The sequence below is a fragment of the Canis lupus genome, chromosome 6, assembly GCF_003254725.2.
Source record: "Canis lupus dingo isolate Sandy chromosome 6, ASM325472v2, whole genome shotgun sequence".
In the NCBI taxonomy this organism is placed as follows: Eukaryota; Metazoa; Chordata; class Mammalia; order Carnivora; family Canidae; genus Canis; species Canis lupus.
Genome location: NC_064248.1, coordinates 25,367,047 through 25,385,507, shown reverse-complemented (window position 1 = coordinate 25,385,507; position 18,461 = coordinate 25,367,047). Strand labels below are relative to the sequence as shown.

Here is an 18,461-nt window from a genome sequence, read left to right as displayed (position 1 = left end):
TCTTATATATTTACTTTTGTATTTTATAAAATATTATTTAGAGAAGAAATCCAAACAGCAAGTGTAAAAAGGGATCTATGACACAAAACAAGTTAAGATTTCCTGCAAGAGGTTTTGGAAGTGGTGAAGGGGGAGGTGGTTTGCTCTTCTCACATACCCACCCTTGCCTAGGCTCCCCTTCTGGAGTGGGAGGAGGAAGATTGGGAAGGAGGCAGGTCTCCCTCATGAAGGTTTTCCTTGAGTCACATTAGAAAGAACATGTAATCCATTACAAAGAGACTAAATAGCACAGTACCCTGGGTATGTTTATCAAAATGCATAAAGTATCACAATCCTGAGTTTCAAGATGGTTATACCTGCAGGGTGGGTACCTGGCCTTCTCACATGGTCAGGTGAGCTCTGTTGACTAGACCCATATGCCACTTTCGATGATGGGGCTGGTAAAATGGGAGTCCATTCTGTGTTTCACTTAGGAGAGTGATTCAGCTTGATGCTGGGGTAATAACTGAGTGTCTGTCCCCCAGGGTGGAGTTTAGTGAGGGAGTGAAAGCCATATCACATCCTAGTAGTCATGGTTTCTAAACACACTTTAAGGCTGCTCGTGAGTAATGTAGCTGGCTCTCTACTGGTTTTCAGAGCTGTTCCTCACATCACAGAAAAGAATCCTGTGAGATTCTTTGGCCAGTCCTAATGGCTGGTCACCATATATCTGGATGTTCCATTCCAGATAACCTCTACAGTATTTCTTCCAAATATTTGAAGTTTATTACTCAAGACTGATGCCTCTAACACAGAATATTTGGGAAACCAGTTAAAGCTGAGGGCAGGGACTGGATAATCTCTTTTGCTGTATGCGAAGCGCAGATGTTATCAAATATTAGGCCCTTGAAAGGCTTTATAAATGATGGTTGATTTAGAGCCTGTGTCATTTTGTAAATGGCTTTGCATCAGGGTTGTGCTCTCATGTTCCAAGAAAACAACTTAATCTCTTACCTAATGAAAAGTGGATAGAATTTGGATTCCAAGATTCAATTTTCAATACAAAGCAAGCTTTTCTCCTTTCTGCTTTATTCTGTTTAAATGCCACTTTGGGATGGTCCCTCTTGGTTTTGGAACTGGATGCAGATATTAAAAAAGACTAACTTCTCAGATTCCCTTGTGTATTTTGAAAGCTTGCTGTATCTTCTTTAGGTCTTACAAATCTCTTACCTAGCATTCAATAAAGGGGAAACAATTGTGTGCATTCATGCATACACACAGAATCAGGAAAAGAAATTCTCAGAATTATAGCATTGATTCTTACAATTCAAATATATTTGATTTACATTTAAGAAAAAAAGGAAAAGGGGGGGCACCTGGGTGGTGCAGTCGGTTGAGGGTCAGACTCTTGACTTCTGCTCAGGTCACAATCTCAGGGTTGTGAAATCATGCCCCCCATTTGGGCTCTGTACTCAGTGAGGAATCTGCTGGATATTCTCTCTCTCTCCCTCTGCCCCTCCTGCTCATGCTCTCTCTCTCTAAAAAATAAATAAGTCTTAAAAAGGAAAAATGAAAAGGACATGACAAATGAGCATCACGTAAGACACGTCTTGGAAACATACTCAGCGGTACCGTTTTGCCCCTTGAAACACGCAAACCTGCCTGCTCTGAGGCTGTCTGATTTAAGCCCTTGACAAGGGTGCCACTGCTGCCTTCTCCTGTGATTGACATGTCACCTCGTCCCCCTCCCTAGTTCCCCAATGATCGTCCCCCTCCCTAGTTCCCCAATGATAAGTGGTTGCCTCTTCTCCATCTCTATTTTTATTTGACCTGAAGCTAGTTGCACTGATTCCAAAAGAAAGAAAAGGACCTGACATGGCTTCTGTCCCTTCAAGCTGACCTGCTGAAATGATTGATAATTCCCAGGGACTACTCTCAGAAGATTAAGTCTTTTTCATTTGGCCTGATTTACACTGGCTCTCTTATACTTATTCTTGGTTTGGGAACTAGACAGCACCCCATTATTTAGCCATGAAAGCAGGGATGTCACTAAAGGTGGCCTCATATTACTGCTTACAGGCCTATTAGAAATCTCATTTTGCTTTTTGGAGATTCATTGTGATGCAAAGCGGTTCGGGGTTTCATTACTGGGTGAAAGCCCTTTGTTGGGCTGGCCCAGCCAGTTGTCCCAAGATTTGCAGTTCTCCTTTCCTCCTGCTATTCCAAAACAGGAATACTGTTACTTTGAGGATTTCATGACATCCGTAGGAAAAATATATATACTTAAGGCAGGAAAATTGCAGCTGAACAGAAAGGCACCATCAAATCTTCCCTCAGATACAAGTGACAAACTCCACTTTGTTCTGCTGTCCTGACATCAGATTTCCCTGTGGAACGTCAGACAAATGAATACCTGCCACATTATTACTTACTGTAAGAATTAATGAAGAGGGCATTTTCTATGATTACGGCTCTCCCCCCACCCTTCTAGTTTTTTCTTGTAAGCAAATAACTGTGTTTTCTTCTATTAAACACGCACAGCTGCGAGACCGTGAATTCCACATCAGTGACCTTGCAAACTGCCTTGTCTTCTCCTTAGGCCACTCCCTGTGCTTCCTGGACCAAAAGATTCTCAGCAGAATGTGGTCAGTGACCTTGAATGAGTCATTTCATGGTGATAGAAACTGCCTCAGTTTCTTCATTCTAACAGAAGGATAACCAGAGCTCATTACTGATACTATGAGGATTTAATGAAATACTGTATGGAGGGCACCTGGGTGGCTCAGGGGTTGAGTGTCTGCCTTCAGCCCAGGTCCTGATCCAGGACTTCTGGGATTGAGTCCCACATCGGGCTCCCCGCAGGGACCCTGCTTCTCTCTCTGCCTATGTCTCTGCTTCTCTCTCTGTGTCTCTCATGAATAAATAAATAAATAAACAAAATCTTTAAAAAAGAAAAAAAAAAAAAAGAAATACTGTATGGAAAGTGCTTAGGATGGGGATCCCTGGGTGGCTCAGTGGTTTAGCGCCTGCCTTTGGCCCAGGTCGTGATTCTGGAGTCCTGGGATGGAGTCCGGCATCGGACTCCCTGCATGGAGCCAGCTTTTCCCTCTCCCTCTGCCTGTGTCTCTGCCTTTCTCTCTCTCTCTGTCTCTCATAAATAAATAAATCTTTAAAAAAAAAAAAAAAAGGTGCTTAGGAAGCTATGTCAGGCAGAGAGGCTCATTCTACAAACACCAAGTACCCACTAGAAATGGTGTCACTACCCCTAAGGTCCTCTCTGGCTTTGATTTCTTTGATTCTGGAATAATTCCTAAGTGTGGAGACTGGGATCCCTGGGTGGCTCAGCGGTTGAGTGTCTGCCTTTGGCCCAGGGCATGATCCTGGAGTCCTGGGATCGAGTGCCATATCGGGCTCCCTACATGGAGACTGCTTCTCCCTCTGCCTATGTCTCTACCCCCCTCCATCTCTGTGTCTCTCATGAATAAATAAATAAAATCTTTAAAAAAAAAAAAGTGTGGAGACTACCAAGAGGAGCAAACACAGGCCTGGTCTCTGCCCTCATTGAGGTTTCAGTCCAGTTGAGGATCGGGGCATTTGTTAGATAACCACACAGATTTATATCTCCAAATTGGGCCAAGGACTAGGAAGGAAACTTACACAGAGCTCCACTGGGTCCTAACTTAATCAAAGAACACCTTTCCATAATTGGAAGAAAGAGTAAGAGTGAGCCTGGAGGAAGAAGGGTCAGCTCCCTCCTCTAGAACCTTAAGGTTTGGAGTAAGTTAGGAAAAGGTGCCCCTACTGTGGGGCAGATGCGCCCCATACCCTGAGAGTGGCTTAGCGTCAAGAGCATGGACTGGGTTTCCTACTGGCCTACCTGGGGGGTGTCTTTTAGCAGCAACCTGCACAGCTATACACAGGACCCCCAGCTGGGGGGGCTAAAGATATTGGAGGCAGAGGAAATCCCTTCTGCAAAGGCCCTGAGGTGGAAGGGCACTTTTGAAGAGCTGGAAAGAGCCAGGATGACTGGAACACAAGGAGCAATGCTTACAGGAGGGGAGTCCAGAAGGCTCTTAGTAAATATCAGCTAGCATTAATGCAGGATAATGTTAGTCTCACAAATCCATTGCCAGCACACCAAGATCTCTTTAGAAACACCAAAGTCTCTGTAGAAACCATTGACCTTTAACCAGTGAGGGAGAATTACTTCAGGGGTGTGATTCCTTGGTGTCACACAACTGAGATTCAAAGAATCAGGACAATGGATGAGTACAGGCATTTAATGTGGAAAGCAAGGAGCCGAAGGGCCTCCGGTGGCAGGCCTCCAGCAAAATATGAATGCTCCATTGCAGCTCAGAGACCCAGATATTAGGCAAGAAGAAGTGAAAACAGAAAGAGAACCAAACAAAAATTTTAAAAGGCCACCACATCATACAAATAAAAACCGAAGCAGAACATTAGTGAAAGATTTTGAACAATGCTGTCATTTTGAGGGTGTAAGTATCTCTCCAAAGAAGTAGAAGAATCTTCTTTACTTGGTCTCTTTGAAGGGACCTGCCCAGCCTGAGACCCAGAACCTGGCAACAACACCGCACTCCCTTGAAATGATCACAATAATACCAAGATTCTTCTGGGCTTCAATTTTTTGATTCTGGAATAACTCACAAGCACATTCATTCATTCAAACAAAAATGCCGTAACAAAGATAAGTTGTAAAAAAAAAAGAAAAACAAAAACAAATATAAGTTGTTATTTTAAAAATCAGAATTTAGAGGGAAATAAAACCACACATCCTGGAGAATCATGTAATGTTGCCACTTAGCTTTGTAGTCTGAGCCAGGCTTGGAATCTGTGAATGTTTAACCAGTGGAGGTCTGGTGTCAGCATAGCACTGAGATGGAAGCCTAGGCTTTGGGATCTGGTGGGTCTGGGCTCAGATCCCAGCTAGGGCACCTACAAGCTGTGTGATCTTGGGTAGGTTAGTCAACATCTTTGCACAATGGAAGTTACTATAAACTCAAATGATGGCTGTTGTTAGGGAGAATCTTGAGGCCAGGGCACTTAGGAACCCTTCACTTGCAAAGTCTGGGGACCTTCTGGGGACCTTCCCTGGGAGCAGTCTCCAAGTGACCCACATCCTTCCTGAGGTTTATTTCTTTGTACTATATCTAAAAAGGCTTAACTTGGCTTTTCAGAGGTAACTGTGCTTTAGATGAACATAAGGAACCAGAATTAAGTCATACTTATAAGATCTTTTCAGGAGTTAGTATCTCTATGAAACTTTTAGAGGGATAAAAAGAGAAAAAGAAAAGAGCATTTATTTAGCCATGATTATTTAAAAAAGGTATCTATGATCAAACATCCCATCACAATCTGAAAAATCCCATAAGAGCTAACAGTGTCAACTGACCTAGCACTTGAGATATTTTATTGCCTATTAAACTGTGGCAGCAGAATTTAACTTAAAAATATGCTTGAATTTAAGCCACATTAAATGGGAATGAGCACGCAATTTATCAGAGATAAATTCCAATATTTTTGCCTGCGGGAAAGAGATGAACTACTTAATTTCCCTTCAGTAGAAAGGTGGGAGAAGATCCCTTTATTATGTCTCAGTCATAGTGCAGTATTTAAAAGTCATTCCTACTTTGTCTCTTGTTTTATGTCTACATAGCCTTATGGGTGCCTCATCTTTAGGACTGACATGCAGCTTTAGCAGCCTGAGCCTTTCAAAGTGGAGCAGGCTAACAGTGATTTAAGACTATGCTGGTTAAAAAACAAAAGAAAATGAATCCATCTCCGATTTTAAAATAAAACATGCGAACTCAAGCCTAAACTTTTCTATCAAAAATGGCATTGTTGCTTTGTTGCTTTCTAAGAATGGAAATGGATGAGGCACTTAATCAGAGAGGCCATTATGTTGTCAAAGGGCTTTGCCGAGACTGAAGAATGGATTCTCATGGGCATATGACCATTTTATTGCTTTTCAGCCCACGGCCGCCGATCCCACTCTCCCTCCTGCTGACAGAAGAAGAGGCAGCGCTGAGCATTCAATCCTTCTGGAGAGCCTATCTGGTAAGAGTCATGTGCAATTATGGCATTTGGCCTGATGGGGAATTTTCATGATGTGGAGTGCCCATGGGAAAACTGTTAGATGAATTTGAAACAGGGTATTATAGCTAACGTCCAAACCTCAGAAATAGGATTGATATAAAATACATCTCAAAGAGTGATTCAAAATTTTTACCAAAACTTATTTTCCAATTATCATTAAAAGTACCCTCCAGCCTTATAATGTTGGGTTGACTGACCTTTATTACCTAAAAAATAATATTATATACATACAGAGAGCAATAGCTGTGTTTATTTTAGAAAAGAATAGAAAATTCAGATAACTCAGATGGAGCAAATAAAATTTTTTGAGTCACTGTTACCCCAAAATAATCATTGTTGGCATTTTGGTGGAAATTTTTCCAAACCTTAAAAATGTTAATGGATAGAGTGGGGGATGGGTGAAACAGGTGAAGAGGAGTAAGAGTACATTTATCTTGATGAGCCCCAAGTCATATATGGAACTGTGGAATGGCTATATTGGATACCTAAAACGTATATTAACACTTTATGTTAACTACACTGAAATTCAAATGAAAAAAGTAAATAAAAAATAAAGTTTAAAAAATTTAAAAGAGGGATCCCTGGGTGGCGCAGTGGTTTGGCGCCTGCCTTTGGCCCGGGGCACGATCCTGGAGACCCGGGATCGAGTCCCACGTCGGGTTCCCTGCGTGGAGCCTGCTTCTCCCTCTGCCTGTGTCTCTGCCTCTCTCTCTCTCTCTCGCTCTGTGTGACTATCATGAATAAATAAATAAAATCTTTAAAAAAAATTTAAAAGATGGAATAACATATAAACATATATCATATGCTAGAAGTAATCTTTTCTTTTGAAATCTGTCTTTTTTAGCCATTGGTTATTTCCAGTTTATAATTATTATAAAAAATGCCATAATAGATATCTCTGTGCAGCCATCTCTGCACATTTGTCTGGTTGATTATGTAGGATGAATTCTAGAAATGGAATTTCTAGGTCAAAATATGAGTTCATTTCTAAAGTTCCTGATCCATATTGTCATGTGGCCTTTCAGAAGGATGTACTTTGAAAAATTATTTTCCCCCTGTCCCTCTCCCTCTGCCACTCACTCGTGCCTGTGCTCTTGCTCACTCTATTTCAATAAAAAAAATCTTAAAAAAAAAAGGGGTGCCTGGGTGACTCAGTCGGTTAAGCATCTGCCTTCCTTTCAGGTCATGATCCTGGGGTTTTGGGACCAAGTCCTGCATTGGGCTCCCTTCTTAGTGGGGAACCTGCTTCTCCTTCTCCCTCTGCTGCTTCCCCCTGCTGTGCTCAAATAAATAAAAAAAAATTTTTTTTTAATTCTTACCAAATACATATGAGAGTGGCATATGTATCTTGTGCTAAAAAGTATACATCCTCTTCAATTTTTTGGCAGAGTATGAAGCTCCTATTCTGGGTAGAAGCACATCTCCACCCAAGTCTGGGTGTTAAACATCAGTGGCATGAGTTCAGATTTGATTTCAGGGGTAGTAAATATCACCACAGGGAAAAGTCTCTGGATTTACATGGAGACCAAAGATGCATGTTGATGCACTTGTCAGAGTTACTACAAGAGAAGTAGGCTGAGGTGAACACACCAGCAAATGGTTCTCCATGAAGAAGTTAGATTTATTCTAAAAATATCATTAATAAGTCAACAATCAAAATATTTGTTAAATGACCATTAAATGGGACTGTCCTCTATTATAAGGAGCTTACTACTGTCTCAGGCAATATTGTTCAGTCATTCTACTCCTTTTGGACATGGCACATTCTTGAACACATGGGTTGAAGTCAGGTGTGGAGGTTAAATAATAGACTTGCACATTATAAGGAACAGTTTACTCCCAAAGAGTTAAAAACCATTTATAAAACCCTCTATTATACCCCACAATTAGATATGATTTTTGATGACCTAGGTTTTCAGCATTTCATACATATTTTATATATGTGGTCTTTTCCCTTCATAATTGAACATCAGCAGGTTAGCTTAAGTTCAGTGATGCCCAACTGAGGTGAAAGAATCTTGGCTTCCACATGCTTTCTGAGTTCCACCTTTGTTGTCAGTATATTTCATTTGTAAGACTTATACTTTGTGTCACTGGAATTAGCTGTTTTACTTTCCCATTTTCTGATCCTTTTAATGAAACAGTAAGAGCAAAATGCAATAAAATAGGATTTTAAGATTTCTTTAAAACAGCAAAGCCCTTCTTCAAACCAAATCATACTCAGAAGCCTGGAATATAACCAGTATGTTAACAGTAAAAGGGGGTCTTCTGTCCCTGATTCTCCCATGCAGTAAGACTTTCATACACAGGGGGCCTGTGTTACTGACACAGCATGAAAAACATAGAGCTCTTTCTCTACTTTTCATGAGGCTACATCCTTGATAACTCCATTGTAAGTTAAAATATTGTCAGTTGAAAATGCATTTACTACACCACCCACTGGACATCATAGCTTAGCTTACCCTCTAAATGTGCTCAAAACATTTACATTAGTTGACAGGCAAAATCATCCCCTATAAAGTCTACTTTATAATAAAGTGTTGAATAGGTCATGTAACTTAATGAATACTGTATTGAAAGTGAAAAATGGAATAGTTGTATGGATACAGAATGGTCATCAGTGTATTGGTTATTGATCCTAGTGATCAGATGGCTAACTGGGAGCTGCGGCTTGCTGCCACTGCCTAGGATCATGAAAGTATTGAACAGCATTTTTCTCACCCAGGAAATGATCAAAATTCAAAATTTGAAGTACAGTTTCTACTTAGGGCATATAGGTTTCAAACCTTCATATAAAGTATAATCATTGTAAGTTGGGGACTGTCTGTAGTTTGAAAGACAGCTGGATTCAGCTCTCATCACATCAACAAACACTGCCATAGGAAAAAATGTCAGAGTGGCTTAAAATTTAACTTGTTATAATACCGTCATAACACAATAGCTAGAAATGTTCCTTATGGTACAAAAGATGTGTAGGGATAAATGTATTCTGTGTGAGAGTTCAGGTTGTTCAAATCCAAAATCTCCTGGATTGTATACATATATAACCAAAGGGTACCAAGTGGGGTGGGGGGGAAGATCCTAAGTTGTTGCCAGGAGGAAAGATGTCTGATATGTAGGATGCCTCAGAAGCTTTCACAAAAAAGGAGGGACTTAATCTCAGCCTTACAATAAGAAAGATGGGACACTGGAATATCACCTGGGAACAAGATGGTATCTCAAGGAGAGGAAATAGCATTTAATAAACAATGGTATATAAAATACCATTGTACTGTGCATATAAAATATGTACTGTATAGGGCCACCTGGGTGGCTCAGTCAGTTAAGCAGCCAACTCTTGATTTCAGCTCAGGTCAATCTCAAGGTCCTGGGATTGAGCCCCAAGTCGGGCTCTGTGCTCAGCAGGGATTTTACTTCAGGATTCTCTCTCCCCAGAAAAATAAAAGGATTCTCTCTCCCTCTGCCCCTCCCCTAACTTGCTTGCTTGAGTGTTCTCTTTCTCAAATAAACAAATAAAGCTTAAAAAAAAAAAACCATACTGTATATTTTCAACAGGTACACACACACATACACACAGGGCAGGAAAATACCTGAAAGGAAACAGAACAATGTGACAATAGTGGGTAACTCAGGGTAGCTGAGAAAGACTTAGGGAAACTGTTAGCCTTTTATACACCAAACAAAGTTGTACAAAGAGACTACAGTATGATTTTCATTAATTTCAAATTAATTTAAACCATGTTATGGATGCAGAAGGAATATTTGACAAAACCCAACAGGCTTTCATGATAAAAAAAAAAAAACCACTCAACAAACTATGAATAGAAAAGAACTTCTTCAACCTGATAAAGAGTGGTTATAAAATTCCACTACTAACATCATATTTAGAGTGAAAGACTTGATGATTTCCCCCTAAGATTGGGAACAAAATGAAGATAGTTTCTTTACTTCAGTTCAACACAGCACTGGTGGTTTTAGCCAAGAAAGTTAGGCAAGAAAAGGAATAAAGGGCATTCCAATCATAAAAGAGGAAGTAAAATTATCTCTATTTTCTATATAGATGTGATCTTCTATACAGAAATTTCTAGGTAATTCACTAAAAAAATAAAAAATTAGAACTAATAAAAAAGTCCAGCAAGGTTTCAGGATACCAAATTAATATACAAAAAAATTAATCATGTTTATATGTACTTAGCAATGAACAATCTGAAAATGAAATTAGTAAAATAATCCCATTTGTAATAGTATCAAAAATAATAAAATACTTAGGAACAAACTTCACAAAAGCAGTACAAGATTTCTATGCTGAAAACTACAAAACATCACTGAAAGAAATTTAAAAAGACCCAAACAAATAGATGGACAGCCTGTGTCCATTGATTGGAAGACTCAATGTTGTAAAGATGACAGTACAAATTGATCTGCAGATTCAATGCAATCTCTACCAAAATCCCAACTGACTTTTTAAAAAAGAAATTGACAAAGCAGATCCTAAAATCCATATGAAAATGTAAGAGACCCTAAATAGGCTTGAAAAAGAACAAAATTGGAGGACTCACACTTCTCTATTGCAAAAACTTAATATGAAGCTATAGTAATCAAGCACTAGTGGCATAAGAGCAGACATAGATCAATGGAATAGAATTGAGAGTCCAGAAATAAACCCTTACATTTATGGTCAATTGATTTTTAACAAGAGTGCCAAGACCATTTGATGGAGAAAGAATAGTCTTTTCAACATATAGTGGCTGGAACACCTGAATATCCACATGCAAAAGAATAAAGGTAGACCCCTACCTCATACAATATACAAAAATTAATCTGAAATTCATTAAGACCTAAATGAAAATGATAAAACTATAAAAGTCTGAAAAGAAGACATAGGTGTAAATTTTCATTACTGTATTAACAGTTTACATAACAAAAAGCACAAGCAACAAGAGAAGAAAAATACATTGGACTTCATAAAAATAAAAGACTTTTGGCTTTTCGGGTGCCTAGGTGGCTTAGTCAGGTAAGTGTCTGACTCTTGATTTTGGCTCAGGCCATGATCTCAGGGCTGTCAGATCAAGGCCCACATTGGGCTCAGCAAGGAGTCTGCTTGAGATTCTCTCCTTCTCCCTTTGCCCCTCCCCCCTCTCTAAAATAAAAACAAATACATCTTTAAAAAAGCTTTTGGGACTCCTGGATGGCTCAAGTTAAGAGTCTACCTTCAGCTCAGGTCATGATCTCTGGATCCTGAGATCAAACCCCAGGTCTGGCTCCCTGCTCAGCAGAGAGTCTGCTTCTCCCTCTCCCTCTGCTCCCCCTACCCCATTTGTGCTCATGTGCACTCTCTTTATCAAATAAATAAATACACTCTTAAACAAAAACAAACAACCCCCCCCCAAACTTTTGACTCTTAAGAATACCATCAAGTAAGCAAAAAGTCCACAGAATGGAAGAAAATATTTGCAAATCATGTATCAGATGAGGGTCTAATATCCCGAATATATAAAGAATCCTCACAGCCCGACAAATAACCCAATTACAAAACTGGCAAAGGATTCAAATAGACACTTCTTCAAAGAATATATGCAAATGGCCAATAAGCACGTGAAAAGATGTAGGAACTGCCAAGCAAAATCACAGTGAGATCCCACTTCACACCTACCAGCATAGCTAGGATCCAAGAGGCAAAAACAATTTTGGTGAGACTATAGAGATCTTGGAAAGGCTCACACACTGCTGGTGAGAATGGAAAATGATGTGGTCACTTTGGAAATCAGTTTGGAAGTTCCTCCAAAATCTAAACATTGAGTCACCGCTCCATGACTCAGTAATCTTACTCCTAGGTATATATTTCAGATAATTGAAAGCATGTGTCCATGCAAACACTTGTACATGAATGTTCATAGAAGCATTATTCACAATATCCAAAATGTGGGAAGCAATTGAAATGTCCACCAACCAATGAATGGGTACATAAAATGTGGTACGTCCATGTGATGGAATGTTATTCAGCCATAAACAGGACTGAAGTAGTGATACACACTATAAAGTGGACGAATCTTGAAAACATTATGCTAAGTAAAAGGAGCAAGACATAAAAAGGCCATATGATCCATTTAAATAAAATGTCCAGAATAGGTGAATTCCTAGGGATGCCTGGGTGGCTCAGTGGTTGAGCGTCTCCCTTTGACTCAAGTCGTGATCCCGGGGTCCTTGGGATCAGGTCCTGCAGGGAGCCTGCTTCTCCCTGACTGTCTCTGCCTCTCTCTGTGTGTCTCTCAGGAATAAATAAATAAAATCCTTAAAAAATAAAAAAAAATAAAAGGGTAAATTTTATGAATGAATAATTATGGGAAAAAATACAAAACAAGCCATTTTATACCTTTTAACCATGTGTTCTTCTGACACTAGTTCTTGATTTCTGGTCTGAGTTTGTGAGTAACAACAAAAATGCCCTAAGACCAGAAAAAGGGATTTTCAAGAGTTTGAGAAGTGGTCTGTCACAGCCAGCACTCACACAAACTCTCTCTCCTTACACACTCCTACATAGTTTAATTACACTTACCATGAAGGTTTTGCGATTAATGAAAACCTTTACTTGTACTTTCTTAAACACTGTGAGGGAAAAATATAGTCCCCACACAATTGTTTTGTATGGTAAAATATACATACCATAAAGTTTACCATTTTAACCATGTTTTGGTCGTATTGTTCAGTGACATTAAGCACATTCACTTTGTCGTGCAGCCATCACCCTCATCCATTTCTAGAACTTTCTTTCATCTTTCTAAACTGAAACTCTACCCTAAACAATAACTCCTTCCTATGTCATCCTTCCCCCAGCCCTGTCTTTATGGTTTGACTACCTAGATACCTCCTATAAGTGGAACCGAACAGTATTTGTCCTTTCGTGACTGGCTATCATCTGCATTGTAACATGTGTCAGAACTTCCTTCCTCTTTAAAACTGAGTAATATTCTTTTTTTTTTTTTTTAACTGAGTAATATTCTTGATGGGAACTTTTAAAATCCAGAAATCTGACATCCTCACTTGTTGTCATAAAACTAGCTGGACATTTCATAAAAATATATTTTAACCGACCACATTAAAAGAAATGTCACGTGGTGTGAAGAGCTACATGTAGTGAACCATTCTTGATAGTTGTGACTTTATAATTAACCTTATAAATAGGTTCCTGGTAGTTATTACCAGATATTAAACAGATCTGTAAGAGTAGACATGCTCTTGTTCCTTCTTCCAAAATTACTAGATTAATGGTTAGAAAAGCCAGATTGTTTCAACATGCAAAGCTGAATTTTTTTTTTTTTTTTTTTTTTAAAAAAAAAAGCCGCTTGGATACTGTGAAGGACCTGGTTCTCTGAACACTCTCCTTAAGTGTGATTGGTGATAAGCTGCATTACCACATCAATAGTGCTCTTCTTCTGAAATACTGGGTGTTGTAGGTAACAGCAAATAGAGAAAACTCTGCTCTCCTGTGAAGTTCAAATGAGGTTCTCATGGGGCATACGGATTGAAATTTCTTTAATGATTTAGGAGGCACAGACCAGATAAATCCACAGAATATTGATTCTGTCTAAATAATCTTCGGGTGTTTTATACCTTCTGCCCATTTGTTTTATTTTATTCTGTCTAACTCAGCCTAGGCTCCAGCGTGGCACACAATCATTCCTCCTGCCAGGATCAACACCCCCTCTAGGCACTGTGACAACTGACAATCACAAAGGCCATCAATCATTACTGTTTTTGTTCATTTGATGAACAATACAGTGCAAGTTTGCTCCAGCAGCCTCTTTGTGGCTTAGCAAAAAAAAAAAAAAAGATTGGAGATCTCAATTTCCACCTGCAGAGAACAATGAGAATCTGTGCATTTATACCTTTGTCTATTGTGCAATGAGCTGGGGTGGATGAGGCGCCCTAGAGGGGAAACAACAAACAACAAACAACAAAGAGTACAGGTTTAGAGTTGGACAGTCCCCCTCCCCCTGGCTGTAGAGGTGGGTGTGTGCCGGCTTGGACACTAGAATATTGCATCCCTCTGGCTTCAGTGTTTAGTTCATGATGGGCAAGGCCAGTCACACCTAGTAAAACCATTCGGGGAGTCTCATGGGAGTTGTTGAGACAGAGCAGCTTGGGGGTGGCTGGGAGGCTAGGCTGTTTGCAAACATCTTTCCACTGGGTGAAGAACCTGATGGAAAAGTGACTGCAGAGGTGAGAGAGCTGGGAAGCTCAGATGGGGGCTGAGCCTTGAAAGGCCTGGAGCACCTGGATTTAGCTTTGCCAATGAGTCGTTTCCAGATGGGTTTCTATCACAATCTAGAGTCCTGACGATGATCATTTTCAAGACAAAAAGTTCTAGACTCTTGATTACTTGCACATGAAGGAGGATATTGACACAAAATAAAAATCTAGATCCATTTGTGCAGAGAAACCATTCCACTTTGTCCTATTCGGGCTTGCCCATAGCTGGAGAGGGAAAGCCTACCCCAAGGAGCAAATTTTTCTAAAATGTATCTATTGTTTTTATTGTTCAAGTAATACATTTCCATTGCGGGGAGAGGGGAGGATAATACATATAAGTTTTTAAAATTTTTAAAATGTATTCATCCTTTAAAAATTTTTCCTATTCATATAGGAATTTTTTAAAACAAAATTGTGATGATAAACACTGTTTTGTGCCTGCTTTTTCCCCTTGGTGATATATTAGGTATCTCCTTCTTTGTCAGTACACAAAGATCTGTCTCACAAATTGTAATGGCTCTATGATATGTAATTTATTTAACCATAGTTGGACATTCTAGTTTTCTCTCTATATGAAACATATCATGAAAAACATCCTTGTTCATATATCTTTGCACACTTATCTGATTTTCTTTATAAGGTTAATTGCTAGAAGTGAAATTGATGGCTTAAAAAGTAAGCACCTTTTTTCAGAGTTTTGTCAATTATTGCTATATTACCCTCTAGACAGGCTGGAGACTAACCTCTAGACCTATTTACATGCATCAGCAATACATACAAGTGTGCTCTGGTATAGGTGTTGATGGAAGAGTGAAAAGAGAAAGAAGTAAGAGATTGGGACCATGAAGTATGTCTAAGGAAGTTGGAGTTGCATGAACACTGTGTAGGAGGGTATGAATAGGTAAAACCATGTGTCCAGTTGTGTGGGTTGTCGATTGCACAACTCTGTCTGGGGAGTACCATTTGCTGCCAATACAGCAGACCTCTGCGGCTTCAAGAAGTCTGGGAAGTGGTGACTGAGTGGCCACTTGTTTCATCTTTCTTTTAATCCCACTGGCCTAGGTATCTCCTGGCCTATTGTGATAGCTAGAGTCTGGATAAGTAGAAGCTCTACCAGAATCAGAGTTATAATCCAGAATCAGAGTTTCTTTCCTGAAAGCACACAGCAACTTTTAGATTAAGTAAAATGTAAAACAATTAATATTCAATAATGTAGTAATTATTAAAAAAAATACTGGGCATTTACTCAATGGAATATTGTCAACACTAAAAATAATAAGTAGAGCATAGTAACAAAATGGAGATTGCCATTGTATATTAAGTGAAGAAAGAATAAAATGTCTTATATGTAAATTATTTATAATTATGTTAAAATATGGGTATGTAGATAATGCACTAGAAACAAATGTATAAAATAATAATATAGCTGTTCAGAGGTAAGATAAGGGATGATGTTTTTGCCCTCTACTTTTTTCTATTTTTCAAATTATCTACAAAGAATATATCATTTTTTATAGAGGAATAAAAACTTTTTCTTTCTTTTTAAAGTTTTAATTTATTTATTCCTGAGAGACACACAGAGAGAGAGAGGCAGAGACATAAGCAGAGGGAGAAGCAGGCTCCCTGCAGGGAGTGATGTGAGACTCGATCCTGGGACTCCAGGATCACGCCCTAGGCTGAAGGTAGACACTCAACCACTGAGTCACCCAGATGCCCCTAAAAACATTATTTAAATAAGGACTTGGAAACCTACATTCAACCATGATACTTTTGTTTTTGTTTTTGTTTTTAATTTCAGCCTTTTTTTTAATTATTGGAGTTCAATTTGCCAACATATAGCGTAACACCCAGTGCTCATCTGCCAAGTGCCCCCCTCATTGCCCATCATCCAGTCACCCCAACGCCCTGCCCACTTCCCCTTCCACTACCCCTTGTTCATTTCCCAGAGTTAGGTATCTCATGTTTTGTCACCCTCACTGATATTTTCACTCATTTTCTCTCCTTTCCCTTTATTCCCTTTCACTAGTTTTTATATTCCCCAAATGAATGAGACCATATAATGTTTGTCCTTTTTCGATTGACTTATTTCACTCAGCATAATACCCTCCAGGTCCCTCCACGTCGAAGCAAATAGTGGGTATTTGTCATTTCTAATGGCTGAGTAATATTCCATTGTATACATAGACCACATCTTCTTTATCCATTCATCTTTCGATGGACACCGAGGCTCCTTCCACAGTTTGGCTATTGTGGACATTGCTGCTATAAACATCGGGGTGCAGGTGTCCCGGCATTTCACTGCATCTGTATCTTTGGGGTAAATCCCCAGCAGGGCAATTGCTGGGTTGTAGGGCAGATCTATTTTTAACTCTGAGGAACCTCCACACAGTTTTCCAGAGGGGCTGTACCAGTTCACATTCCCACCAACAGTGCAAGAGGGTTCCCCTTTCTCCACATCGTCTCCAACATTTGTTGTTTCCTGTCTTGTTAATTTTCCCCATTCTCACTGGTGTGAGGTGGTATCTCATTGTGGTTTTGATTTGTATTTCCCTGATGGCAAGTGATGCAGAGCATTTTCTCATGTGTGTGTTGGCCATGTCTATGTCTTCCTCTGTGAGATTTCTGTTCATGTCTTTTGCCCATTTCATGATTGGATTGTTTGTTTCTTTGCTGTTGAGTTTAATAAGTTCTTTATACATCTTGGATACTAGCCCTTTATCTGATATGTCATTGCCAAATATCTTCTCTCATTCTGTAGGTTGTCTTTTAGTTTTGTTGACTGTTTCTTTTGCTGTGCAGAAGCTTCTTCTCTTGATGAGGTCCCAATAATTCATTTTTGCTTTTGTTTTTCTTGCCTTCGTGGATGTATCTTGCAAGAAGTTGCTGTGACCAAGTTCAAAAAGGGTGTTGCCTGTGTCCTTCTCTAGGATTTTGATGGAATTTTGTCTCACATTTAGATCTTTCATCCATTTTGAGTTTATCTTTGTGTATGGTGAAAGAGAGTGGTCTAGTTTCATTCTTCTGCTTGTGGCTGTCCAATTTTCCCAGCACCATTTATTGAAGAGACTGTCTTTTTTTCCAGTGGATAGTCTTTCCTGCTTTGTCCAATATTAGTTGACCATAGGGTTGAGGGCCCATTTCTGGATTCTCTATTCTGTTCCATTGATCTATATGTCTGTTTTTGTGCCAGCACCTCATTGTCTTGATGACCACAGCTTTGTAGTACAACCTGAAATCTGGCATTGTGATGCCCCCAGCTATGGTTTTCTTTTTTAAGATTCCGCTGGCTATTCGGAGTCTTTTCTGATTCCACACAAATCTTAAGATAATTTGTTCCAACTCTCTGAAGAAAGTCCATGGTATTTTGATAGGGATTGCATTAAATGTGTAAATTGCCCTGGGTAGCATGGACATTTTCACAATATTAATTCTTCCAATCCATGAGCATGGAATATTTTTCCATCTCTTTGTGTCTTCCTCAATTTCTTTCAGAAGTGTTCTGTAGTTTTTAGGGTATAGATCCTTTACTTCTTTGGTTAGGTTTATTCCTAGGTATCTTATGCTTTTGGGTGCAATTATAAATTGGATTGACTCCTTAATTTCTCTTTCTTCAGTCTCATTGTTAGTGTATAGAAATGCCACTGATTTCTGGGTACCATGATACTTTTTGTATTCTTTTCTTCTTTAGTCCAAATTTGGCCTCATTACACTATTATTCCTGAGCCTTTTTAGGGCTGTGTGTGTGTGTGTGTGTGTGTGTGTGCTTAGAAAGGAACTAGATATTTATGTTCAAATAATATTTTAGGTTGCAAGGAGCTTTGATTATTTTGTGTATAGCTCTCCTGTTACAGTCTTAATTAACGAGAAACAACAGACCATAAGTTATTTGGAGAACAGTTTGATATCATGAACAAAGAAAGCCTTTCACAGCACATGTGTTAGACTTCATTAGAGAAAACCTATTGGATCAGCTGACAGTTTAAAAGGCAGGGGAGAAATATTGGCATCTCTCTCTTCAGAGCATTCTGAAGATTCTAAATAAAAAACGGTGTGTGTTCCAGAAGAATGGAAAGTGGGGTCTCAAATAGATATTTGTTTAGCATAGCCATTATTGGCAC

General features: G+C 39.3%; 1 protein-coding gene and 1 long non-coding RNA gene across 6 annotated transcripts in view; one reads left to right on the top strand and one right to left on the bottom strand.

The window, feature by feature from the left end:
• Positions 1 to 18,461, top strand: part of IQCK (IQ motif containing K) — a 129,085-nt gene that overhangs the window by 53,735 nt on the left and 56,889 nt on the right. For all 5 annotated transcript variants that reach the window (XR_003123963.3, XR_003123962.3, XR_007411023.1 and 2 more), the window contains one exon: positions 5,970 to 6,054. Coding sequence is in view for 2 of the 5 variants with exons in the window: in XM_025416371.3 (XP_025272156.1) it covers positions 5,970 to 6,054 (85 nt within the window). In the remaining 3 variants the exon portion in view is untranslated. The remainder of the gene's footprint in view (positions 1 to 5,969; positions 6,055 to 18,461) is intronic.
• The window catches only part of LOC118354957 (uncharacterized), a 59,343-nt gene that overhangs the window by 5,578 nt on the left and 35,304 nt on the right, over positions 1 to 18,461 (bottom strand). The gene's annotated exons all lie outside the window — the stretch shown is intronic.